Source organism: Taeniopygia guttata, chromosome 7, assembly GCF_048771995.1.
Source record: "Taeniopygia guttata chromosome 7, bTaeGut7.mat, whole genome shotgun sequence".
NCBI lineage: Eukaryota > Metazoa > Chordata > Aves > Passeriformes > Estrildidae > Taeniopygia > Taeniopygia guttata.
Genome location: NC_133032.1, coordinates 736,768 through 762,708, shown reverse-complemented (window position 1 = coordinate 762,708; position 25,941 = coordinate 736,768). Strand labels below are relative to the sequence as shown.

At 53.0% G+C, this 25,941-nt stretch overlaps 2 protein-coding genes across 2 annotated transcripts; both read left to right on the top strand.

Annotated features, from left to right (window-relative positions):
- The first annotated feature begins 18,893 nt into the window (after positions 1 to 18,893).
- Positions 18,894 to 20,678, top strand: LOC140684519 (uncharacterized). Its single transcript, XM_072931850.1, has 4 exons — positions 18,894 to 19,330; positions 19,672 to 19,736; positions 19,851 to 20,324; positions 20,508 to 20,678. Exons 1-4 carry the CDS (start codon positions 19,213 to 19,215, stop codon positions 20,676 to 20,678), a joined length of 828 nt encoding a protein of 275 aa, XP_072787951.1. The 5' UTR covers positions 18,894 to 19,212.
- Positions 20,679 to 22,628: 1,950 nt separating this feature from the next.
- LOC140684534 (uncharacterized) lies at positions 22,629 to 24,623 on the top strand. Its single transcript, XM_072931915.1, has 6 exons — positions 22,629 to 22,771; positions 22,903 to 23,058; positions 23,219 to 23,320; positions 23,680 to 23,782; positions 23,883 to 23,939; positions 24,245 to 24,623. Exons 1-6 carry the CDS (start codon positions 22,667 to 22,669, stop codon positions 24,457 to 24,459), a joined length of 738 nt encoding a protein of 245 aa, XP_072788016.1. The 5' UTR covers positions 22,629 to 22,666; the 3' UTR covers positions 24,460 to 24,623.
- Positions 24,624 to 25,941: the final 1,318 nt, after the last annotated feature.

Sequence of the window (25,941 nt, the reverse complement as noted above, 5' to 3'; positions counted from 1 at the left end):
CTGACATCTCCTAGGAGCACAGTGGAACCTGACTCGGCTCAGCTCCAGGCTCTGCTCTGCACTCTTCAAACACACACAGTCCATCCTGAGCCCCTGCTGGCTTTCTGCTGCCCCTGGTTTGTGACTGCTGGGCACACGGGGAAGGGAGAGGTGCTGATGGCTGTGCTTGTTGGGGAAGTCTGAGAGCTCTGAACCTAATGGACAGAGCCCCCAAGGCACAGTGGTTTCTCCTCCCCTCCTTGCTGAGGAGAGGGCAGGATGTTTATGTGCTGCTCAGCCAAAGGTACCCAAATCCTGAAAATCTTACTCAATTTTGTCTGGTACTTGGGATTTCTCGTTGGCACGTCCGGTATCAGCGGATCCAGCTGAAACCTGACGTCCCTAAACAAACCCTGCCTTCAAAGCCCGACTTGCAACATCCTCCGCAAGGTTTCTGGCTTGGCATCGCCCCGCTCGGAGTTTCTTTGAAACACTCCCTTGTTAGCCCGGGAACAGGATGCAGCGCTCGGATGGGTGTTCACAGCCCCCAGGGCTGCCCAGGGGCCAAGCAGCGAGGGGATTAATGAGACGTGGAGAGCAGAGCCCGGAGGAAAACATTGGGTAATCGGAGAAGCGGCCTCGAGGAGCCAGTCGGGCTGTTTATCTCCCCCCAGCCTCCCCGGGGAAGGCAGCTGTACCATGTCACCTCCGACGCACAAATCCCTGCCCAGCCTCAGTCAGAATTCCCCCAGGAATTCTGGATTTGTGCGGGAGCCCTGCCCAGGTCAGCCTGGGACTCGGCGCAGGCGGGTTCGCTTATCGGAGAGCCTGTGCCCGGGGAGGAGCACCGGGAGCTTCGTCCGCCCTGCGAGCTCCTTCATCCCTCCCCGGCCGGCCTGAGGAGCCTCTGCCTGCCCCGTGTGCAGGAGGCAAACCCCGCTGGTAGGAGAGACGCCCCGCGCTGCCCACGGCTGGAGGAAGGAAATGGTGCTGGAAGCTGCCTGCCCCGCATCAGCTCCGTGCAGTTCCATTGCCAGAGCGGCGCTTTTTGGATGCCATCCCCCAGCACGGCAGCGGGGCAGAGCCTCGGGCCGTGGCAGCCGGGTGGAGGGTGCTCGGTTCTGACGGGAAGCACGGTCACCACCTGCCCACTGCCTTACCTGGGTCAGCCATTTACAGCCACTTGCTCTTTTATGGCTTCCGTGTCTGGTTTTCCAACAGAATTCTTCCTTTCCCTGTCTCAGACTGTTGAGTCTGGCCCCTCGCACTCTGTAATTGAAATATAAGCATTGCTGTGCATCAGACAGACCTGGGATTTCTTTCTGTTTCTTCCTTCTTTTTTGTTCTTATAATTTCTTTCATAGTGGCCCATGGGATTATGGCTGTAACTTTAAATACCTTCCACCACCACCAGCTGAAATGAGGTTGGGGAACAGGGAGAATTAAAATATGCTTCAAAGGAGTACACAGGAGGAATACAAATAGAAACAGATAGCTTGAATTTAATCTTTTATCGGCTATTTCATAGAGAAAAATACCAGCTCAGGAGGGGTTAGTGCCTCTGGTAAGGGCAGAAGGAGAGCTTCCTGCTACCCCGTCCTCTTCCCAGAGTCTTTTTTGGAGAGGTTTCTGTACTCTACAGTGGGCAAATGCAGGATCACACATTGTTTTTAGCTCTCCCATCAAATGTGATGCCTAAATGTCCACCTCTGCCTGGCAAGGCATCCTTCATTCCTCTCAGTGCAGGACTGTGGTCCTAAAGGAGACTAAAATGAAATAAAATCCTCAGCTGGAATGGTTGCTGTGGTTGTACCCACTGATGGTCTCCAGCTGTGTCTTAGGTTGGGAATGGGGGTGTGTATTCTATCACCATCTGTTAGAGTTATCTTCTCTTAATTGGGCAACCTGTTAAAACCAGGTGAGGCAGTTTTTTCTTTATCTCTTCTACAACCAATCCTCCCCCCAGGAGATTTCTTCTCTTCATGGGCCAGTGAGTGTCCCTGTATGGCTGATAAAATTCCATCATCCCACTGGGAGAGGCTCTGCCCAGGGGAGGAGCCAAGCATTCCTACCTGGATGTAATCTGACTTGTGGAACCCCGCAGCAGCCTTTGCCCACTGCATTCCCAGAGGAGCAGCTTTCTTCTCCACTGAATTCCCAGAGGAGCAGCTTTCTTCCCACTGCATTCCCAGAGGAGCCCAGGCCCATCTCCACCAGCCCTGGAGCTTCAGAGGAAAACTCCCCCCTTCTCCAGGATCCCTGCTCCAACAGAAGGAGAGCTGGCACTGCAGGAGGGCTGAGCCACCATGGGATTGGACTGCTGCCACCTCCCTGACACACAGGGGGTCAGGTCCTATTCTCACTCTGTCAGTGTTCTTTTGTTTTACTGCATTTTTATTTCTTCTAACAAAGAACTATTATTCCTACTCCTGTATCTTTGCCTGAGAGCCCCTTAATTTCAAAATTATAATAACTTGGAGAGAGGCAGTTTACATTTTCCATTTCAAGGGAGGCTCCTGCCCTCCTTAGCAGACACCTGTCTTTTCAAACCAAGACAACCTGAGCAAGGTGCTGACCCATGCAGGGCAAAGCAAGCACAAAGCACTTGCAGCCTGTGAAAACATCACCTCTGCCTCTTTCTGGGGTGGGAAATTATTCCAGAAAAAGGCTGTAACAAGTGCTGGAAATTCAAACTGAAAAGTTAATAGCAGGTTAAAATAGCAGAATGTGTGTTTGCCTCCAACCCCTTGTTTACTGAAGACATATGTGAAAGTCAGAGTAGTTGCCCTTCCTTCCTCACTGTCATTTATCACGTATCAACCCCAGTAACAGGTCACTGGCCCTGGCTTGGGCTGGAGTCTCTTCTGCATCTTCAAAAGGCACAAATCATTCCAAGACAGCCAGAAGAAGTTGCACAAGCCCAGTGTTTAGGGCCAGGCCCCAGGACACCTGGGCTCAGCAGAGCTGTGGTGATTTATGTGAGGAGCTCCAGGGCACAGACCCTCTTCGTGTATCAGTCGGAGAGTTGATGTCACCAGGAGAGCTTCCCTGTGGCAAGCACATTTCTCTCTCTCTCAGGATTTTTCACAGAGGTGCACAGAGAGAAATGAAAGAGAAAACCATTTCTATTTCTGCTCCTTGCTTTTCCCATGTGGAATGTGTTTGGAGAATTGTTTACCTCGAGTGAGTGCTTGATTGGATTCTGGTGAGGATTGTTTGAGCCTGATGGCCAATCCAACCCACCTGGGGCTGGACTCTTGAGAGAGGGTCACAAGCTGTGAGTTAGATATGGTAGAGAAAGTAGGTTTGTAGTTTTAGTATCTTCCTTTAAATAGTATATTAATGTATTTTAGCATAGTTATAATAAAGAAATCATTCAGCCTTCTGAACTGGAGTCGGACATCGTCATTTTTTCCTACTGGGTTCGCCTGCATCTACAATACTTCCCCAAGCCACTGAGGGCTGTGTCCTGAGCAGTATCCATCCTCACTGCAGGACAGGAAGGAGCTGGACAGGATGGCACCCTGGGAGCCCTGGCACATGGATGTTTGGGCAACCTTACACCTGCTGCTGGTCACTCACATTTGAAGCTGCAGAAACGTCTCAAGGGTGCACTTGCCATGAGTGATGGCGCTCTGTTGGCTGGAGCATGTGGGCTCACATCCTGCTGAACCAGGGAGGTGCTGGACAAAGGAATCCAAGTGAAAAATAGTGTTTTGTGCACTTAAAGTGGGAAGATAAACTACCTCAATCAGGTGTGTTTACAGCTCGGTCACATCAGCTACACTGACCTCTTCCTTACCCATAATTATCCTCCCTGCACATAAAACCCCTTTTGTGCAAGGCTGTAAGATTAAATGGGTGCATTATGGCCTTTTTTTCTATTTGGATGGATTACTCTGCAGTGCTGGTTCTCTGAGTTAGCTTAGCAAGGGAAAACCCAATGTCAAAATACTCAGGACTTCGGGATCACAACCATCCCTTGCCTTGTTCATCTTCATTTTCCCCCTACCTTTTTATCCAGTGCTATTTCACCAAGTTCAACTGGTCTCTAACCTAAAACAAATGAAAAAAACCCCAAAAAACCAAAAAAGGAGAATAGCATCTCCAAAAGAAGCTGCAAACACAGGAATGAAAAGCTGGGTAGAGTGGCCACTCACCTCTTCTGGATGATCCTTTTTCAGTGTTGGGAAATATGTTTATTTTTATCTAGAAACTGCTCAGTGACTACCCAGGCCCCCCAGATTCAAACCTTGAGCTCTCTCCCCTCATGTCAGTGTCTGTATTTGCATGAATCATTAAAAAAGGGAAGAGTTCTGGTGTCTCCAGCAAGTTCTCCTGCACAGGGTGATGTGTGGGAGACTCAGTCACAGGCTGGTGCTTACATCTGTGCACATATTTCACAGCAGAGCTGTAGGTTTGCTGACTGTCACCTCATGTAGTTCCATGATTACATCTTTTCCTAAATACAGGAAAAACCTGGTAACCACTGCCATCAGGAGGTCCTGTTCCCAGTCAGCCCCTACCACCTCATCAGCTTTTAAACTGTGCAGATTTACTATATACAAAATTGCAATATTGTAAACTAGGAAATAGGGAGGGAAGGGAAGGCTCAAAGGTAAAAAAAAAAAAAAAAAAAAAAAAAAAAAAAAAAAAAAAAGCAAATATAAACATAACATGAAATAAGAATAATAAAGGTAAGGAAGGAATCTGAAAAAAAGGTGGTGGGTAGTGATGTAACTTGTCATTGCTAAGAAAAATAAGGGCTGGGGAGGATGGAAAAGGGCCCTCTGGTCCTGCATATGCCCTGCAGTGGTGTGAAGTATGGGTACTGCTGTGAGACTTCTTGAAACTCTTGATAATATGTACTTTGTAGAGAAATCAGTGTTAGCAAGGGGTATTTATGAGCACAGGAATAAAAACTGCACTGAGCTTCCCTTGAGGCATCCTGCTTGTCTGCCAGGCCTGCCTGGAGGGGTTTGTGCTGGCTCACATCCAGGGGGCTGATCCATGAGCCTCTGGAAACAGAGCTTTCTGTGCTCTGCTGCTGTTCAGGTGTTGGAGTTCTGGAGGCTGAGAATTTTAGACTTTCTGTGTGACAGACTCTGACCCCCAAGAGGGCACAACGTTTAACCTGAAATTGAAGAGAAAACTTCCAAAATTGATTAATAGCACATACACTCGTAATGTATGACGTATGGTTTGATTGGAAGTATGTAATATCACAAGGTAGAAAACTTAGAGGTTGGGATTTTAGAATATAGTAATATTTGGAATATAGTAATATATAGAGAGCAAGATAGAAGTTTGAAAGCAGAGGCTAGTCCTTCTTCAAAGCTGAGAGGAGCTGACAGTGTTTGACCTCTGATGTGTGTCTGGGGCAAGTTTGGCTTACGGGTGACACCAGGGCTCCAGGGGAGTGCGGAGTCTTTGCTTCTTTTTTGCCAGGGTTGGGATTAAATGCTTGAGACAGAATTTCTTGCTGGGACTCAGATGTTTATTAGTTCTTATCTATGTTACCTTCTCACAAACACTGAGTCCTACAGTACTTCTCTCTAACAAAGTAAAAATGGAGCCCTCTCTCTATAAGGCCTTTTAAGCATAAACTGTACAATTAAGAAATGACACCTAAATTATTTTTACTTTTAACTCAATAACTAACCACCCATGCCCCCACTGCAGACTTTGTTATCCAGTTACACAAAAACATCCAAAACCATAGAGAGGAAGGTGAGGAAGAAGAAGGACCAGCCACCCCCTAAAACCTCCATCTTGCTTTATATATATTACTATATTCTAAACCCTTAAAATCTGACTTTTCCACCCTGTGATATCACTTCTATTCAAACTCCACACCTATAATCCCAGTTCTATCATTCCATTTTGGAAGCCTTCTCCACGGCCTCAGGTCAAATGCAGTGTTCTCTTGGGGATCAGTGCCTGTCAGCATAGAAAGTCTAAAATTCTCAGTAACCAGTGTTCCAACAGGGGAGCTGCTCAGGCTCCAGCACAGAAATTTTAAAATGCTCAGTAACAGGGAAGCTGGTCAGGTCTTGCTGTCTCCTGCTGTTGCCACTCCATCAAAGCTGCAGCCTGGGCAGCTTCAGCAGGCACCTGAAGTGCTCCTCAGCAGGGCATCCCCAGCCTTTCAGCATGGCAATGGTGCTCAGATCCAGTGAACTCCTTGGGTATTTGAGCAGGAGGCAGATCTCAGTACCTGCCGGGCTTTCTGAGCCACTCACCAGCATTCCCAGTATGTTTGCAGGTACTCCAGGGAAGCTCCTTCTCATCTGCAAAGCAGAATTGCAGCCTAAGCCACTTTTCCCATCCTGTAATTCCCCTCTTTAGCCACAGACTAGGGAGAAGTGGCAAACTGCAAACAGCTTGATTACCCAAACTTGGGTGATCCCTGTCCAAGGAGGTAGGAAGGAAAACTGAAAATATTCCTGCAGTTGGGCAAGTTGGAGCCAAACAGCACTGTGAGAATGTGTGTGATTAGATCAGGACCAGTTGCTGTGTGTGAGCTCTCTCCCTGTTAGCACATCTACCAGCTCATCAATGTCCATGGAAGCAAAAGGCTGCATCTGCCTTTAACTGGGACAGATAAACTGCAGGCAAACCAAATTCCTAGGCATGCCTGCACATGTCTGTGCAGAGCTATAGTCTCTCTTGGTGATCTCATTTAAACATAGTCAAAATTATTAAAATATGCCCTTCCCTTTTGTTTTGAAATGTAATTTTCTCTCAAAAAATAATTGGGATGTTCCTGACGGCTGTGCAGCACACTGCGTTTAGTGCATCCCCAAGCAGATCACAAAAAGAATTAAGTATTGGACAGGGTTAGGACTTAAAATTAAACTGACTGCTCTTCTGTCTGGAAATTCTGATTTATCAGAATTGAAACTATTTGGGGGAATAGGTATTCCCCTGAATTTAGAAAGAACTCAACGGGTTCAGCACTGCTGTGATCTAAATTTGAAACGTTATTTTCTGGATAGAAACAATGCTTGATTTGGCTTATATTAAAAAGCTGGAGAGCATTATAAAAAAAAAAAAAAAGTCAAAATTGAAGCAAAACATCTTGAAAGTATTATAGCAGAGTCTTTTGGATAATAGCATTGTGAACATTTTAGATATACAAAGCTTTTCTTGAAGACAGATGCAGAAATATCAAGACCTTGACAAAACCTCCAGCACATGAAAAGAATTTTGCCACCAGTTCTAGGAGGCACAACCTGCCCATCGTGCTCTTGGGTGACCTGAGGAGCACAGGCAGATGGGGCATGTCTAGGAATGGCAGATGAGTTTCCAAATCCTGGCCCAGCTGCCAGTCACTGAGAGAACAGCCATGCCTTCCCTTCCTCCCCCTTCATCCCACAGGAGCAACTGACCCTGTGGGTGCTGCTGGCTCCCTGCTGACCATATCACCCCTCTGGCTGTGTCTCAGGCTGCCTGAATTGCCCTGGGTGGCTCCAGGCTCCCATCATTCTTCCCTCCAGCTCCTCTACCTAAGGAGGAATGGGAAAATGCACATTTAAAGCTACCCATGGTCACTTGCGTTACAGGTATCAAAGCAGTGATTCATGGAGGGATTAATCCATTCCAAACCTGCTATCCAGATGGGTTTCACATATCTTCTATTTCTCTTAAATCAATCAAAAAAAGAAATTTATTCTTTGTACTAACCAGTAGTGCTTTGGAGAGATGAAACATTGTGCATGTAACAATGTTTTCCATACAAATTTCTCATGCCATTTTCAAAAGGGGAGAGAAGATGATTTCAAGCAAGGAGGAGGTTGGCTGAGAGAACTTCCTCAGGTCTCCTCCAACCTGAATTTTCCTTATGATCCCTTGGCTGTGAGAAATGCTTTAGCTTTATTTTTGTTCTTTAGGGAAGTACAGGTGGATCCTCTCATCACTTGTAAAAAGTCTTCTCAGAAACCATATTTGTTATTTTTGTGACTTTGATGCAGAAGAAGAGTAGATGGGCAGCTGGCAGGAGGTTTGTTTATGACTCCAGTGGTGTCTGGACTTGCTCTGCTGTCTGTGTCTCCAAGGTCTGACTCAAACCCAGTTCAAGCCAGAGGAAAGAATCCCAGCAGTTTAGCAGATATAAAGCTGCCACTCTGGAAAGGATAAGCTTTTGGTAACACATCCTTTCATAAGTCTCTCTTCTTTCTGACGTGCTGGTGACTCTCCTCAAGCTGGGGTTTGCTGGTGGTTATTGGGGCATGCACAAACACATTTCATCCTGCTGCTGCTACCCACATGCTCTGCACCATTGCAAGAGATTCTGGCACCAGTGCTGTACCCTCTGCACACCCCAGATAAATGCTCTTCCCTCCTCTTGGGCAGTGCCTGGGCCTCTTGGGCCTCCATTTGCTGCCCTTTTGCCTTTGTTTTGAGATCACAGAATGGTTTGGGTTGGATTGGGCCTCCAAGCCCACTGCCTTCCATGGGCAGGGACACCTCCCACCAGCCCAGGTTGATCCAAGCCCCATCAGCCATGTGGCTCTGTCTCTGTCTCTGTCATCTCTATCTCTATCTCTATCTCTATCTCTATCTCTATCTCTATCTCTATCTCTATCTCTATCTCTATCTCTATCTCTATCTCTATCATCTCTATCATCTCTATCATCTCTATCATCTCTGTCTCTATCTCTATCTCTATCATCTCTATCTCTATCTCTATCTCTATCTCTATCTCTATCTCTATCTCTATCTCTATCTCTATCTCTATCTCTATCTCTATCTCTATCTCTATCTCTATCTCTATCTCTATCTCTATCTCTGTCTCTGTCTCTCTCTCTGTCTCTAATCTCTATCTCTATCTCTATCTCTATCTCTATCTCTATCTCTATCTCTATCATCTCTATCATCTCTATCATCTCTATCATCTCTGTCTCTATCTCTATCTCTATCATCTCTATCTCTATCTCTATCTCTATCTCTATCTCTATCTCTATCTCTATCTCTATCTCTATCTCTGTCTCTGTCTCTCTCTCTGTCTCTAATCTCTATCTCTATCTCTATCTCTATCTCTATCTCTATCTCTATCTCTATCTCTATCTCCATCTCCATCTCCATCTCCATCTCCATCTCCATCTCCATCTCTATCTCTATCTCTATCTCTATCTCTATCTCTATCTCTGTCTCTATCTCTGTCTCTATTCTCTATCTCTGACTGCCTAAATCTGTTTATTCTAATGCAGCTGAGGTCCTATGGAGGGCACTCATGGCCTTCATGGTGCCTCCCTTTCCTAATCCAAGTCCAACAAAATATTCACTTAAATTTATTCTCACTCTGGAAAACCTCTGTTCCCCCCAAGAGTCAGGACAGGGCTTACAGAGAGAGGACACATTTCATCAGACCAAACAAGACAGGCCAAACAGCCAGGCTTATGCTCTGCCAGTCCTTCCTTAGGGTTTTATTAAGAGATTTCTCCATGGTCTCCCCTGGGCAAGGACAGCTTCCTGGTGGATGTGCCCACAAGGTCTGCGATTTGTAAGGCAAAGAAATGGTTTTGATAATCCACAACTTGCTTAACAAGGACTCCCCACACAGAAATGGTTGCTTGTCTTCAAAGGAATGCTTCTGGAGAGCTACTTTGTGGCCAGTCACTCGGCGTTACCGATCCTCATTAGACCAGAAAAGTACACGCTTTCCCTCCAGGAAGAATGTGTAAGTGTTGGAATGTCTAACGTTAGAAATTATTGAAACTGAGCAGTTTGAAATGGTCATTTTCCCTACAGCTGGAATTGAAAAGATGACAGTTTTCTTTCCCGTGTCCATTCTCATTATTTATCAGAACTTTGGCTGTGATTTTACATCCCTAGCAAGTAAAATGGATAAGCCAGACCCCTTCCGGGCCACCGCATCCCATCTCCTTTGCCTGCTGCTGCTTCGGCCTTTACCAAACGCCTGCACTGCCACCTTCTGCCTGGCTTACATCTCACAGCTGAATTTCCACCACACTTTTGGTTTTTCTTCTGCTCATCCTCCCGAATTCAGGATGTATGTCCTAGGAAAGCTTGGAATACAAAGAAGAAACAACACGTGCATATGCACAATCAGCATGGTCTGTAAACTGATTTTTTTCCCCAGCTGGTCTCTATTAATTGTGCTGTGCTTACTTCCTAGCTTTAATTTGGAGGAAGGGAACTCTCCTGTGCTGCTCCCCATGGCCCAAAAATATGAAAATATTTTGCCCAGAGAAGCTGTGGCAGCCACATCGCTGGAAGTGTTCCAGGCCAGGTTGAACGGGGCTTGGAGCAACCCAGGATATGGAAGGTGTCCCTGCCCCTGGCAGGGGTCATCTTTCAGGTCTCTTCTAAACCCAACCATCCTGTGATTCTAGGAGAAGAAATCCAAGTGAAGCATAAGCATGGCTTAGGTTAAAAACAAAACTCCCTTTTTTCTTTCTTTCTTTCTTTTCTGATGGCATATTAGCTAAATGCAATGTCAGGCTGAAGGGGAAAAAATACCTGAAAGCCAAGTGAACCCAGATGTACTTTAAACCCTCCCACATCCCCCATTTTAAAGAATTCTTGGTCTCTTTCCTTTTCTGATTGAAGGAAGGGATACCAAAATCACCCTCTACTTAGAAAAAGAAATGTTCTTAGTGAACATGCTAATCCCTGCAGCAGCCAGCCTCAGGCCAAGTGGCACTTCCAAGCAGGAGCAGGTCCTGGAAGAGAGATGGGCTGGGCACCGTCTCCTGGAAGGCATCAGAGTCATTAGTGAATGTCTAAACCCCAACCTTTAACAGAAAGCCAGTTCTTGCAGGCTCCAGAGACCCGATGCATGCAGGAAAAGGTTGGGAATAATTCCCCTGCATCATAAACAGGATTTTTCCCATGCTGAGGGAACAGTGGCATCTGGTGTTGGCTGGGCTCTCCTGCAGCCAGCGCTTCCCGGGAGGCTGATGGACATTCCCTGGACATGGGCAGGGTTTGGCTCCCCAGCGGCACCTGGGCCATGCAGGATACCCGTGGGAAATGGATTTGTAGAGAATTCTCCAAGCCTGACAGAAGGCTCACAGATCTGCATGTAAACCTTGAGATAAGGAATGCTGACTTAGAAATGCCATGGAACAGGACAGACATTGTTGAGAGAGAAATGGAACTAGAAAGGAGTTTCAAAGGATGGCCTTGCAAATAACCTAGATGCTTTGGAGAAATAGAACTATGAAAGATGCACTGGAGTAGGACCCACGAAGGGTAATTTTAGATGATTTGCTTTAAGGCATCTACAGCAAGGTGTGGCAAAAGCTGATAGGCCAAGAAACACTTATAGGGTATTGTAATTTAAAAAACAGCTTCTGATTGTCTTGGGTGAATTGTAACATCTGTATTGTCTCACCCTTCTCATGAGACTGGAAATGGAATAAAAGTTTTTAAAACATGTCTCAGTTGCCCCATCTCTGGGTCAGAAAAGAACTTAATCCAACAGGGTCTGGCTCCCCAGTGGCACCTGGGACATGCAGGATGCCCAAGATGTCTCCCCAAATATCAGGTGGGGGGCTCAAGCCCATCTGAATGGCAGCTGGAGGCCAGGGCAGTGCATCAAATCCCAAACCGCTTCTAGTGAAGCAGGGAATCGCTCTGTCGGGGCAGGAATTCCAGGACCCAGGGCTGTTGTGCATCTCCCTGGTATTTTCTATGGAATTTAGAAAAGGCAAACTGCTCTCTGCATTTTGCTAGTTGAAATACAGTTTATTGGTCTCCTATCCCAGTGCATGAAAGGACATTTCCTACGGAGGTGGACACCATGACCAAGTTGAGCCTGGATCAAGATGGAAACAATTTCTGCTGGCTCCTATCATTTTTCAAGTTGCAGATTTTCCAAAGCTCTGCATCCTTCTACTTCACCAAAGGCTGTTCTGCAATATTTTCAGGATATCCCAGGACCAGTTTTAGCTGAGTGCTGGGACTGACAGGCTTTTTTCTGTTCCTTTTGTGATCAGTCCACAAGCAGAAGTTCTGAGCCAGTTACTCCTCCCGAGTGTGCAAAGGAGCAGCTCTGCTCTCATCCAACAAATCCCAGCTCCTCCTTGTGGCTGCACTCAGAAACCCTCAGCAGCTAAACTCACTCAGAGATACTGATTATTGTGCCTTTTGGCCAGTCTGCCCTATGAAGTTACAACAAAACGCATTTCGGTGACGGAAATCAGAACTGGTCTGACAGCCCTGACAGCGAGGGGCAGCTCTGCACGGGCACTGCTGAACGCTGACCTCCGTGGTCAAACAAGCAGCACAGCTAAAAGGATTTCTCTTCTTGCCTCTGAGGTTTCCAGACTCATCAGGTGGTTTTAAATAACAGCCAGCACTGTAAGTGACAAGGTGCCAAGGGCTGATTTTGGGTGGCGCTGGGCACCTTGGCACGGCGCTCCTCAGAGCGTGGATCTCTCTGTTCCATGACAATTTGTTCAAATCAAGCCCTGGATTTGTCGTGGACCAAAGTTTATTTTCTATAAAAACACGTGAGGTTTTCCAAACAGCAGCTGAACTCCTGCTAGAAAAAAACAAATCAGTAGGAAATTGGTACCTAATGCCAAATCTCACTGAAATTAAATCTGATCCCCATCATCTCCTACAAAGACTTTGGTCTTAGGCTGGCAAATGAAACTCTCCTAAGTCAACAGGCAATTTAAAGTGTGTGGAGAACAAGCTGCAGAGGCTCTACAAATATCCCAACCCTTTTGCTATCAGCAGTCAACATAAACATTGTTACCTGAGTAGGTTCACAGAGAGAGTAAGAAAGGCTGGTTTTGGAAGGTTTTCTTTATTAAACTCAGCTTTCGCTGCTGTTCTGAGTTGACAAAAATGTTTCCCAGGAAGACTGACAAACAAAAACAGCTCATAAATATATTTTTTTTCAAACACTGTCGGTACAAACAAATAAAATCTCTGGTTTGCTACTTTGGGAGGCCCTGTGTAACCAGCATTTTCAACTGGCCAATTAACAGCATGTGTGTTCATCAGTGAAGAACTTCCACTTGTTTTTAAATGATCAAATCCAGTGTTTAAAAATTATTGCTCGTTATCAGACAAAACCCCAAGATTAAAAGGATGTTCATTATACCAGCCCTGCTGGTAATGAGATTTTTATATTACCATTACATGCAGCTTTGTGGTGGGGTTTTTTTAGGCAATTAAGACCAAAACTTTTCAAAATAAGTTGAGATGCTGGGCAACCAATGTTCCAGGAGCCAAATTCTCAGCAGCTCTGAACTTGGCACCTTCTTAAACTCTCCTTCGTTTAAGATGTCAAGCTGAGCACCCCTGACAAAAACATCCCTCAACCACTTAGGGCTGGGGATGGAGCACCCAACTGTGACGCTGCTGCAAGGCTTTGCTGCCTGGAAGTAAGTCCTGTCCTGGCATGGCTCCTGCCTCTTCCCCAAATCCCCTGGGACCTGCCTGGCGGGCTGGGGTGAGGAAGAGGAGCAGTGCAGAGTTGTAGATGATGGAGGTGTTTATCCTGTCTCGCTGCTCCGCAGGCTCCAGGGAGGAGACAGTGGCAGGTGCCAGCAGCAGGTGGAAAGGTGGATTTCCTCACAGCCCCTGGAACCAGAGGCACCCGAACCTTTGCGGCTCCTGGCAGCGACGCCTCGCGTGGCGGATCCCCCCGTGCCCAGCGCACACGCTGCTGTCCAGGGGTGTCCCACCGGGGCCGCCCCGTGCCCGGAGCCCCGTGGGGCCAGCGGCCGCCTTCCCACGCGCTCCTGCGGGGCACGGCTCGCTGCCCTCCCCGCCCGCCACGCGCTGCTCCACGGGGAAACCAGGAGAGCGCTCCGCTGCTGGCCCGGGCAGGGAGCCTGTCCAGGAGCGCGGCCGTGCCACGCCGCCGAGGCCGTTCCTCAGGGCACCGCGGGGATGCTCTGCGGGGGCCGCGGGCCCTCGCCCGCCCTCACCCCGCCGGACAGGGGGTTTTCCTCATTCACCATGTGAAATGCCACCTTTAGTTTCTGTTCCCAGAGCTGCGGCACAGCTGCCCTGGCTCATTCTCTGAAGCCAGCAGTGGTGCACAGCTCCCTGCCCACAGCTGGGGAACTCCACACACCCCAGCAGAGGGAACCTCAAGGAGGGGACTCTGTGCACCTCACACTCATTGGCCCAGCAACAGCCCCAGTGCAGCCCTTGCTGCTCTTTTCACCACCAGATCTCAGATTTATTTTACCCTACAACAGACTCAATGAAGCTGCAGAGCCAGAGTAGGGAAAAACCCTCCCATTTCCCCCATATCTGAAATATGATCCCAGCCTTCAAAAGCTGTGATAACAGCTCTTATCTTCAAAGCCTGCATCTGCTTGACCAGCCCCTCCGCAATGGCTTTCCTGGTTTTCTCTGTGAAAGGTAAGGACACACTGAGTTTAGGCTGGAGCTGCCAAATTTCCCAGAGCAGAACTGCCAGCAGGGAGAGCAGGAAGACACAGATCCACATGGATCAGGTGTGGGTCCTGCCCCATGGTGGGGGCAAAGAACTGACCCCAAGGGAGGGCACCAACACTGCCAAGACAGGGCCATGCAGATCAGGAACACATGATGGACAGCAACCTGCTCTTTGGGATCCTTCCAAAGGCCTGTGCTGGGAAATCCCTGAGATATGGGTGAGGAATGGCAAAGCACATAGTGAGTGCACACCACAACTTCTTTGTTAAATGAAGGAGCAGAAATGCAGCAAGTTCTCCTTTCAGACAGTTTTAGCCGCAGCAAGTACCTATGGTTTTCCAACACTTGTGCACCGCACAGAAAACTGTGCAGAGTGCAGGACTTGCTGTCCTGCAGCCTTCCTGAGGCTCCTCTGTCTCAGGTGCCTTCAAGGCACAACTGCAATTGCTGACTTGGAGATATCGTGAAGCGTCTCTCTAGAAGGTGACTTCAAGATGCTGGAATGACGGGTAGATTTCTCAGCCAGTCCAATGTCTTCAGAGGGAAAAATAAGAAAGACCCTGGACCTCCTCCGGCACAACAGCATGAAGAGCCAGAGCAGATCCAGACACGGAAGGATGGTGAGTGGCAGAGTGGGGCGACAGGGCTGATAGCATGGACAGGATGGAAAAGGATTCGTGACCAGCGCCTTGCGGCTGATCCTGTTGGGTCCTCATTTCTGTTAGGCATGGCAAGAGCTGGGAGAGATGGCCTTAGCAGAAGAATCGCCGGGTGGCCCTCTGGGCTCTGACTGTGGTAGTTTATCTGTCTTCCAGCCCTTGAAGCCATGAGCGAAGATGACAGCCCATCCTCCACTAACCTGGAACTTCAGGCAATTTTTGGACAGAGATGTGCAGAACTAAGGTCATCTGCTGGATTCAGAGAACCACGATCCCAAGCAGCGTGCCAGGAGACAGTGAAGAGAGCACTAGGACTCAACGTCACTGGAGCTCCAGGCACACCTGATGCTGGCCACAGCTGTGCCTGGTGATAGCTCCCATAGCTGCTGCCTTCCCCCTCCCTGTTGACAGCTCCCTCCCCATTCCCTGTTGTCAGCTCCTTCCCTCCAGCCCTCAGACCCTGCCCATCCCCTTTTTTTTTTCCCCATCTCATCCCTTCCCTTTCCCTTCCATTAATAAAGAGTTTGGTTTCTCCCCCTTACCTGCATCTCTGTGGAGCTGAAGCGGCGCAAATCCCGGGCCCTGGGACACACAGGCCCCTGCTGCTGCTCTCTTCCACGCCGTGTTCAGTGCACACACACAGAGGAACGAGGGCAGATCAGGCTGGAGAGGTGCCTGTGCTGAAGGTGCAGTTCCACAACCCTGTGGAGTTGCAGATCTTGCTGAGCAGCCTGGAGCCCCTGGAATTTGGAAGAGCCAAGCTGAGTAGGCTCTGAAGGCAGCTGTGAGGGATTCCATGGCAAGCTTCAACAGAGGGCAAAGGATCTTGGAATGCTGGAAGTTTTCAGGAATAGCTTCCTGAAGGCTCAGCAGTGCTCCATCCCTGCACAGGATCAGGGAGAGGGCAGAAGCAGCGACCATCCGGGCTTAGCAGGGAGCTTTGGGTGTGCCTGAGGGCAAAGGAAGCAGCAGCGCGGTGCCCCAGACTGGGACGCGCGACCCTGCCAGTGCCCGGAGCGCTGTCAGGCAGTGCCGGGATCCCGGCTGTGGTTCTGGTGCCCACAAGTGAGGAATTGCAGCCCCAGGCTCAGAGCCAGTCAGAAAGCCAAGCAAGTGAGAGCAGAGGGAGGGCACCCTTCCAGTCTCTCTTGGGCATGGCCACAAAACAGCCCCTGCTGCTTCTTCCTCCGCCTGTGTTTGGGCTGTGCTGGTGGCAGAGGCAGCCAGGTTGTGCTCTGCCTTCCAGAGCCTGTTGGGAGCGGGCATGAAAAGCGCTGTGTGCACAGCGGAGAGGCCTGGAAGGTGCTGGCAAGAGCGTCCTGCGGGAGCAGGGCTCTGGGCTCTGGCTGGGAACAGCCTGGTCTTGGTGCCGTGGGCACAGGCAGGAGTTGAGGCAGGTGAAGAGGCACTGAGCAGCTTGTGTTTGTAGAGGGCCTGGGGCTGCACGTCTGAGCCTCCACCTGGAAAGGCACTTGGGGGAATAGGAGCTAGAGCTGGAGTGCCTGTCCTGAAAGGACATGAAGTCCTTCAGCCTTGCCAGCGTTTCCTAAGGGTGTGTTGGTGTTGAGCAGAAAAGCCGCACATTTGGGGAAATGCATTTGAAGGACAGGGGCTTGCTTCTCAAGGAAAGTGCTTCCCAGGGAGCTCCCAGTGAGGCAGGTGCAAGTGTCCCCCTTTGGCTCTCTGTGCTCCTTTCAGTCCTTGAGGCCCGCTGCACTTGGCAGAGGGGCAGGGGAAGGGAGAAGCCTGTGAAGAGCAGGTTTGGCATCCACCTGGACCTGCAGGGACCAACCCAAGAACCTGCAGCAGCGTGTGTTACCCCTGCTTTGGACAGAGGGGTGAGCAGAACCATCTCTGTCCATCTGTGAGCCCCAGAGCTCTCTGTGGGAGCTGTGAATTAAAAGGCCTTTACACACTCACGTTTCACATCTTCCCTGTCTGTTGTGTTGCATCTCTTGGCAAGATGCATTTGCCTCCTGCTTGCTGGGAGCTGCTGTGGCCCAGGGCCAGCACAGACTGGGCTGGGTGGGCCAGGCAGCGTGGTGGAGAGTCTTGGCTGATCTTGGTGTGTGCCTGGCCTCAGAAAAGGCTTGGAAGGTTTTGCTGCCAAGGTGTCCTGCTCCTTGGCTCTCCCTGTGCATCTTGGAGAGCACAAGGGAGGCATTTCTGGCAGCTGGACATCAGCAGGCCTTCCAATGGGGGTCTGTTGTGGAGCGAGCCCAGCTGAGATACCCTGAGAGGAGCCCAGGGCTCCTTGCTCCTCTCTGCTGGCCCGTGAGCGTCTGTCTGCTCTCGGGATGGCCCTGGCTGTGTCACGGGTGCTGCGTGGGCACGAGACAGCCGCTCCTGTCCCGCTGGGTCCTAGCAGTGCCTGGCAGCCGTCCTGCATCCACGTCAGGATGCTGGCCAAGAGAGGCCCTGGAAGCTGAGGCAGCTGATTTGAAGCTTTTGCAGGTGCCCACAGGTCAAGGCCAACAGTGTTCCCTCAGGATACAGCATTCCTGAGGGGCTTCCCCAGAGCTACCTGATGCCACCCACTCCTTGTGGCTCCAGTGGCTTTCCTGTGCAAGGTTCTACCTTCCCCAAGAGCACAGAGGGAGCTGGGGAAAGAGCTTGCCAGGCTGCTCTCCATCCTTTACCAGCAGCCCTGGGTGAGCAGAGTAGTCCCAGCTGAGCACAGATGTGCCAATGGAAGAGCCGTGCACGGGAAGGCTCGGTGGGAAGGATGATCCAGGATCCATAGGCCTGGCAGCCTGAGCTTGCTGCCGGGGAAGGCCTTGGGGCAGATCATCCTGAGTGCCATCCCACAGCATGTGCAGGGAACCAGGGTGTCTGCTGGAGGGAGGGAAAGCTCAGTGGAGTGATGGGGACAGCTGGGGTCCTGGCAGGATGTTGAGGGCTTTGGTGCGGTGTTTGCAGGGTGTTGGTGTTGGAGATGGGTTGGGGAAGGAGTTGTGTGGGAGGGAGAGGTCTGGGTTGGAATTTGAGTCAATTTGAAGGCAGCATCTGCAGTTTGGCACAGCCTTGCTCATGGGTCTCAGAAAGAATATCTGTGACTGTTTGTGTTCATGGTCCTGATTGTGCTGCAGGGAACAAGAGGGAAGAGCTGTACTTTATTGGCCACTTAGATCTCTATACCGGGGCAGGGTTAACCATTTTGCCCTCTGCTCATTGTTGGCAGCAGTTGCTCCAGGTGCTCCTGCCAACAGCCCCTGCAGGCAGGAGTACAGCCCCCAGTGCACGTGGGTTTGGCTCCCTCTGGCACAGAAGCCCCCCAGGGGCTCAGATCTCTGGGGCAGGAGACGGGCACCAGCGCTGCCAGGGCTCGGGGTGGCAGGTCTGCCTGGGTGGGGACTCTGTCACAGCTGCTGGTGTCAGCTCTCCCCGGGCCCCAGGGCTCAGAGCAGCATTCGTGCCCTGGCCCACAGTTCCTTGTGCGTGCCACACCCGCGTTTTAGGATGGCCACGGGCCAGGACGTGTCCCAAGGAGGCCGTGGCAGCTTCCATGGAAGGTTTCGTGCCCTTCCCAGCGCGGCTGTGTTGGCAACCCTGGGGGCTCCTTCTGCTGCCCGCAACCCACAGAGCAGGGCAGCGTTTGCTGATGGTCTGAGCCGGTCCTAAAGATCCTGTTGGGCTGTCTCAGACACTTGGGGCCAGGGATTCCTTCCAACCTGGGCCACTTTGGCTGGGCAGGGGGTGGCCCCAGGGCAGGTGGCAGAGTGTGCAAGGCCCCTTTGTGACATGGTGCAGCACGGAATGGAGCCGGGTGTCCAAGGGCCCTTGGTGACACGGTGCAGCATGGAATGGATCCAGGTGTCCAAGGGCCCTTGGTGACACGGTGCAGCATGGAATGGATCCAGGTGTCCAAGGGCCCTTTGTGACACGTGCTGACATAGGAGCTGGCAGTGACCAGAGCACGCCACTCTGCTCAGAGCAGGCGACCGGACAGGACGGGACAGAGCGGTGCCGTGAGGAGCCCCCGCACAGCGCGCTCATTCGTGCCTGACCCGGAGCTTTTCTGAGGCTTTACTCCTACAGGTGACCTCGTGGCAAGACCACAGGACTTGGCAGCCCGTGGCCTTCCCGAGGCTTCTCTTTTGTAGGTGCCCTCTAGGACTTGTTCACTTGGAGCTTTCCCAAGCCATCTCTCTTTCAGGTGCCCTCGATACCAGACTCTGGCATGGCGGGCAGACTTCTCGGCTTGTTCAGAGTGTTCAGGGGGAAAAAAAAGAAAAGCCATGAAGCTGCTCCACCACAACAGCATGAAAACCCGGAGCAGTTCCAGCCACCGGAGGACAGTGAGTGGCAGAGCTGGGCCACAGGGCTGATGCCTGCAGCCAGCTTAGCCCCACCCCACCATCCCATCCCATCCCATCCCATCCCATCCCATCCCATCCCATCCCATCCCATCCCATCCCATCCCATCCCATCCCATCCCACCCCACCCCATCCCATCCCATCCCCTGGGGATGTGCCCATGGACAGGAGGGAAGAGGGGCCGGGCAGACGCCCCGCAGTGGCCGTGCTCCATCCCCTGGGGCATCCTGGGGCTGTCCCTGCCTGGGGAGCGCAGGGCTGGGCTCTGTTCTCCGGCCTCTCCTGCAGCCCCTCAGCTCGGGCTGTGCTCGCTCTTTGCCAGATGCAGCCCTGGACCACACAGAAGAGAAGAAACCCGCCCGTGGCCGCTTCCGCAAAACGCTGAAGGTGCCTGCAGCCATCCCCACCTGGGCTGGGCCTGCTGTCACTGCTCAGCCCAGCACCATGCCTGGAGCACTCCATGGAACATGCCAGGCTTCCATTTCCTTTGTTCTCCTACAGACGTTCTGGAAGTTCCCGCGCATTCGCCGCAGGAAGACCGGCAGCGCAGCAGCTGAGGGCCCGGCCGAGCCTGGCTCGGGGCTGACCGAGCGCCAGGCTGAGCCTGATGTCAGCCCAGAGTCGAGAGCACACTCAGGGAACAATGCAATCCGTTTTCAGAGGGTGATAGCTGTTCACATGGCAATGGCTGAAAGCCTGGCCATCACAAACACTAACAATGAAGGGACTCAGGGCATCACAAATACCGACAACAGCCCAGATCCAGCGGAACCTTCAGGAGACTCTGAGGTTGCAAGGAATGACCAGAGGGCAAAGGCTGACATGGCAGTGACTGAGGATGTGGACATCACAAACGCCAAAACCAGAGACACTCGGGGCATCGCAAATACTGACACCATGCCCTCTCCCACTCTGAGTCAGGAACTCATATTCGACTATTTCAAGGACCCTTGTGTTTCTTCTCAGCAACAGCAGGTAAGCAGCCTGGGGCCAGGCCTGGAGGCCTCCCAGCATCGTGTGTCCCCTCAAGCCATGGTCTCTGGGCCCCCTCAGCGTTTGAGGCCAGCACAGTGTGGAAGAAGGGAAGCACTTCTTTGAAATAGCTGGGCAAGTTGTTCCCTTGGACAACGTTCCATCTCTCCCCCATGCTTCCTCCAGGTGCCAGCCAAGGTGAAGAACATCCACCAGAGTCTCATGTCCCAAGTCACTGTGAATGTCTGGCTGCAGATTGACATTTTGAGGCTGGCTGAAGAACACACTGCTGACGTGGTGCTGACCCTCCTGCGCTGTGCCCCAACGTGTGACAGGTACGGGGCCCACGAGCCTTGAGAGCTCAGGGCTCAGCAGCCTTTAGGGCCCACGGCCCTGCACAGCCTGTGCAATGGGCTCTGCCAGACAGGCAGAGAGGCCCAGGAGCCTCGGGCCCCTCTGTTTGCTGAGCCTGCTGCCAGTACTCCCCCCCTGCCCTTCAGGGCTCTGTCACCTGGGCCCCCACGGGTGCACAGGGCATGGTGCCGTGACTGAGATGCCCCTGACACAGAGCTCTGATCCCACAGAGCCGCTGCAATGATGTGGAGAACCATAGGCTCATCGAGTCCCACAGTGGAAAAGGTGCTGCCAGTGCTGCTCTGCGTGATGGAGAACTGGCCTCTGCACAGCATGTGCACCTCTGATGGGGACAACGAGGAAGTCTTTGCCCTGGCTGTGAGTTTCTGGAACTGGCCTTTGCTCACCCCCAGGTTGCCAGCAGCTCTCCATCCTCTCCATCCCTCAGTTGCTGGGCTGAAACCTGGGCTAGGGCCAGGCTCAGGGGGCACCAGGCCCACTGCTCCCCCTGCGTCGGCTCTTGGGCCCTGCCCCATGGACACCTCGGCACTGAGCGCTGCCTTGGGCTGTTCTCTTGCAGGCAACTCTGGGTCTCTGGGTGATTCTCCAGGTGCCCGAGTGCCACAAGGCGATGAACCTTTATTCCTCCCGCCTGTTTGTGGCTCTGCTCGTCCATGTTGTCATCACCACACAGCAGATACCACCAGAGAAAGTTGCTACATTCTGGAGAGCATGCTGGCAGGCACACCACCTTCACTGCAAGCCCAACAGGTCCCAGTCCCCCTGTCCTTCCCGTGCCCTTGTGGCCAGTGCCAGCGCTCCCAGTGTGACCTGGGCTTTGCTCTGCACACAGGTTTGCAGTGCAGGCCATGAAGGCTCTGCTCTGCCGACTGCAGTGGAACCATGTGGTGCTGGCTCTGGAGCGCAAGCGTGGCTGGGACATGCTGCTGTGTGCTGACACCCAGCACTATGCTGTGGGTCTGCTGGCCAGGTGAGACCCCCTTCTCCCCACGGTCCCCGATATTTGTGCCCTGTGCCCAGGTGCCCCTCACAGTCCCTGCGGTCATGGGCCAGAGGGCCTTTCCACCAAGGGACAGCCAAGGAAACTGGAAAAGGCTTGGAGAGGAGGGTGCCCAGAAGGGTCCGCCTCACAAAGCGCCCACATCCCCTCCAGGGATGCTGGGGAAAGACCCGACCTCTGTGAGTCACTCCTGGGAGGGGTTTGGCCTTCCCACCTCAGGGCCTTTTTCCTTCCTTGCCAGGGAGTTGTTCCATGTCTTGGACCCCTTCTGTTCCCGCATTGCATTTCGCCTGCTCCGACAACACAGCAGGGAAGAGCCGTGCTGGGATCTGCCCTTCCTGGCATTCCTGGTGGAGGTGAGCCTGTTGGCCAGCGCTGCCTGCCTCAGCTGCCTCCCGGCTCTCTGCCCTCTCGCAGCCGCAGCTGCCTGGGACGGTGCCCACGACCCGTGCTGCTGCCTGGGCCCGGCCCCGTGCGGTTCTGGGCTCCTGCCGGCCGGGTCCCCTGTCACTGCCCTGTGCCTTTCAGGTCCTCGGGGGCCTGGACTTGATTGAATGCGGTGACAGGGTTCTGGAGATGATGTCAAGGCACCTGCGGAGCGAGTGCAGGGAGCGGCGTCGCCTGGCGCTGCGAGGCCTTGTGGTGCTCAGCAAGGATCCCTCGATGGTGAGAAGGGGGCAGCAGCTGAAGCTGCGCTGGGCAAAGCAGCCCCTTGGGCTGGCAGGGCTTCAGGAGCTGAGGCAGCTGCTCCCAGCTCTCCTGCCTCCCCTGCCCCAGTGCTTTGGGACAGGCCTTTGGCCTGTGGGCCCTGCAGCAGCAGGGTGGGCCTGCAGTGCCAGGGCGGTGTTGGCCGTGCGGCCGTCCACGGCTCCCCAGCCCACCCTTGTGTTCCGCACAGGCCAGAAGAATGTACCCGCTGTCTCAAAGCCTTCTGGAGCTGCTGGGGGATGCAGATGGAGAGGTGGTCAGCATGAGCCTCCACGTGTTCACAAATGTCCTCCAGCACAAAGACATCCTGGTATCCAGCACCACTGCCCCGAAGCTCGCTGAGGCACTCCTCCTGCTCTTTGACCACGTAAGGCTCTGTGTCCACAGCCATGGGCACAGACTGCCCGCATACACTTTTCCCTTATGGATTTTCTGACATTGTCTCTGGTGAGCCTGGAATAATTGGTCTTAAAAGTCTTATCCTCCTCTTTTCTAAAGGACAGCAGCTATGTGCACTTGCTCTCTATTCAACTCTTTGACAAGATGATGAACTTGGTAGAGGATGACGGAAAAAAGCCCATGGAGAAGATTTTGTGTCAGAGCTTGCTCCCACTTTTCTTGCACTGCCATGAGGACAACCAGCGCGTGGCAAATGTGAGGTTTTGTGTGATGCTGGTGGATCTCTGGGAGGGGGCTGGGCTGCCTCCTGCCCTGGCGCCGGGCGGGCTGCAGCCTCCTCCAGGCCCTTGCCACAGGGACGCGGGTCCTGCGCCCTGGGCTCTGGGGCCATCTCTGGGTCTCGGCTGCTCTCCAGGCTTCTAGGGAAACGCTGCTCAGTGTGGCCGAGTTTTTGGAGAGGAGGGATCTCAAACGGCTGCTGAAGAAGGAGCAGCTGTCAAAGTTTGCCGAGTGCCTGGTAAGGAGGGCCGGGAAGCCGCAGCCCCAGCCTGGAGAAGCCCCCTGAGCGCGGTGCTCGGTGTGCGGGCTGGCAGCTGTGCCCCTGCCCGCTGCTGCAGCCCGAGGCCGCGCGGGCTCTGCTCCAGGCTCCTGCGGCCCGAGCCGGGTGCCCATGGAGCCGCGGCCCGGCGGGGCTGCGGGGCGGCACCGCGGCTCCCCAGGCAGCAGCCGGCCCTCTGCCCCCTCCAGAGCCCGGCGCCGGCGGCTGCTGGCTGGGCCTCAGGGCTGTGCGGGCAGGGGAGGCCGGGGTTGGCACAGGGAGCGCCCGGCCCAGGGGCTGAGCCCGCGCCAACCCTTCCCTCCTGCCGCTCTCTCCAGCTGGCAGAGGACAGCAGCAGCGTGGCCGAGCACCTGCGCCGGGCCCTGCCCTACCTGCAGAGCCCACAGCAGCCCCTGCGAGAGGCGGCCGTCAGGTTCATGGGTGAGCCACGAGCCGGGCCAGGAGGGCGTGTGGGCACAGGGCTGGCAGCGCCGCTGGCAGGGAGCTGTGCCGCTGGGCCTGACAGGCTCTGTGTTCCCAGGGATGGCGAGGCGCTACCTGAAGGGACAGCCAGACGAGCTTCACCTTCTCACTCAGGGTGAGTGAGGGCAGCGGGCTGTCAGCGGGGGCTGGCCGGGAGAGCTGCAATGCCGGCCAGGGAGCTGCAATCCCTGTCCCGGCTGCGGTCAGCTTCGCTCCTTGTGTGGACGAGGGCTGGTGTGGGCAGGGCACAGAGAGATTTCAGGGACGCCACTGGGGGGATTCGTGACCAGCGCCTTGCGGCTGATCCTGTTGGGTCCTCATTTCTGTTAGGCATGGCAAGAGCTGGGAGAGATGGCCTTAGCAGAAGAATCGCCGGGTGGCCCTCTGGGCTCTGACTGTGGTAGTTTATCTGTCTTCCAGCCCTTGAAGCCATGAGCGAAGATGACAGCCCATCCTCCACTAACCTGGAACTTCAGGCAATTTTTGGACAGAGATGTGCAGAACTAAGGTCATCTGCTGGATTCAGAGAACCACGATCCCAAGCAGCGTGCCAGGAGACAGTGAAGAGAGCACTAGGACTCAACGTCACTGGAGCTCCAGGCACACCTGATGCTGGCCACAGCTGTGCCTGGTGATAGCTCCCATAGCCTTCCCCCTCCCTGTTAACAGCTCCCTCCCCATTCCCTGTTGTCAGCTCCTTCCCTCCAGCCCTCAGACCCTGCCCATCCCCTTTTTTTTTTCCCCATCTCATCCCTTCCCTTTCCCTTCCATTAATAAAGAGTTTGGTTTCTCCCCCTTACCTGCATCTCTGTGGAGCTGAAGCGGCGCAAATCCCGGGCCCTGGGACACACAGGCCCCTGCTGCTGCTCTCTTCCACGCCGTGTTCTGTGCACACACACACAGAACGAGGGCAGATCAGGCTGGAGAGGTGCCTGTGCTGAAGGTGCAGTTCCACAACCCTTGTGGAGTTGCAGATCTTGCTGAGCAGCCTGGAGCCCCTGGAATTTGGAAGAGCCAAGCTGAGTATGCTCTGAAGGCAGCTGTGAGGGATTCCATGGCAAGCTTCCACGGAGGGCAATGGAGCTTGGAATGCTGGAAGTTTTCAGGAATAGCTTCCTGAAAGCTCAGCAGTGCTCCATCCCTGCACAGGATCAGGGAGAGGCTGGCCCGTGAGCGTCTGTCTGCTCTCGGGATGGCCCTGGCTGTGTCACGGGTGCTGCGTGGGCACGAGACAGCCGCTCCTGTCCCGCTGGGTCCCAGCAGCGCCTGGCAGCCGTCCTGCATCCACGTCAGGATGCTGGCCAAGAGAGGCCCTGGAAGCTGAGGCAGCTGATTTGAAGCTTTTGCAGGTGCCCACAGGTCAAGGCCAACAGTGTTCCCTCAGGATACAGCATTCCTGAGGGGCTTCCCCAGAGCTGCCTGATGCCACCCACTCCTTGTGGCACCAGTGGCTTTCCTGTGCAAGGTTCTACCTTCCCCAAGAGCACAGAGGGAGCTGGAGAAAGAGCTTGCCAGGCTGCTCTCCATCCTTTACCAGCAGCCCTGGGTGAGCAGAGTAGTCCCAGCTGAGCGCAGATGTGCCAATGGAAGAGCCGTGCACGGGAAGGCTCGGTGGGAAGGATGATCCAGGATCCATAGGCCTGGCAGCCTGAGCTTGCTGCCGGGGAAGGCCTTGGGGCAGATCATCCTGAGTGCCATCCCACAGCATGTGCAGGGAACCAGGGTGTCTGCTGGAGGGAGGGAAAGCTCAGTGGAGTGATGGGGACAGCTGGGGTCCTGGCAGGATGTTGAGGGCTTTGGTGCGGTGTTTGCAGGGTGTTGGTGTTGGAGATGGGTTGGGGAAGGAGTTGTGTGGGAGGGAGAGGTCTGGGTTGGAATTTGAGTCAATTTGAAGGCAGCATCTGTGGTTTGGCACAGTCTTGCTCATGGGTCTCAGAAAGAATATCTGTGACTGTTTGTGTTCATGGTCCTGATTGTGCTGCAGGGAACAAGAGGGAAGAGCTGTACTTTATTGGCCACTTAGATCTCTATACCGGGGCAGGGTTAACCATTTTGCCCTCTGCTCATTGTTGGCAGCAGTTGCTCCAGGTGCTCCTGCCAACAGCCCCTGCAGGCAG

What these genes read in the sequence shown, in the direction of transcription:
- LOC140684519 (XM_072931850.1), top strand. Translation starts at nt 19,213, where the DNA reads ATGGCGGGCAGACTTCTCGGCTTGTTCAGAGTGTTCAGGGGGAAAAAA. An exon ending in GTTCCAGCCACCGGAGGACA is followed by an intron (nt 19,331 to 19,671) that starts GTGAGTGGCAGA and finishes GCTCTTTGCCAG; the next exon opens with ATGCAGCCCTGGACCACACA. An exon ending in GCTTCCGCAAAACGCTGAAG is followed by an intron (nt 19,737 to 19,850) that starts GTGCCTGCAGCC and finishes GTTCTCCTACAG; the next exon opens with ACGTTCTGGAAGTTCCCGCG.
- LOC140684534 (XM_072931915.1), top strand. Translation starts at nt 22,667, where the DNA reads ATGAGCCTCCACGTGTTCACAAATGTCCTCCAGCACAAAGACATCCTG. An exon ending in TCCTCCTGCTCTTTGACCAC is followed by an intron (nt 22,772 to 22,902) that starts GTAAGGCTCTGT and finishes TCTTTTCTAAAG; the next exon opens with GACAGCAGCTATGTGCACTT. An exon ending in CAAAGTTTGCCGAGTGCCTG is followed by an intron (nt 23,321 to 23,679) that starts GTAAGGAGGGCC and finishes CGCTCTCTCCAG; the next exon opens with CTGGCAGAGGACAGCAGCAG.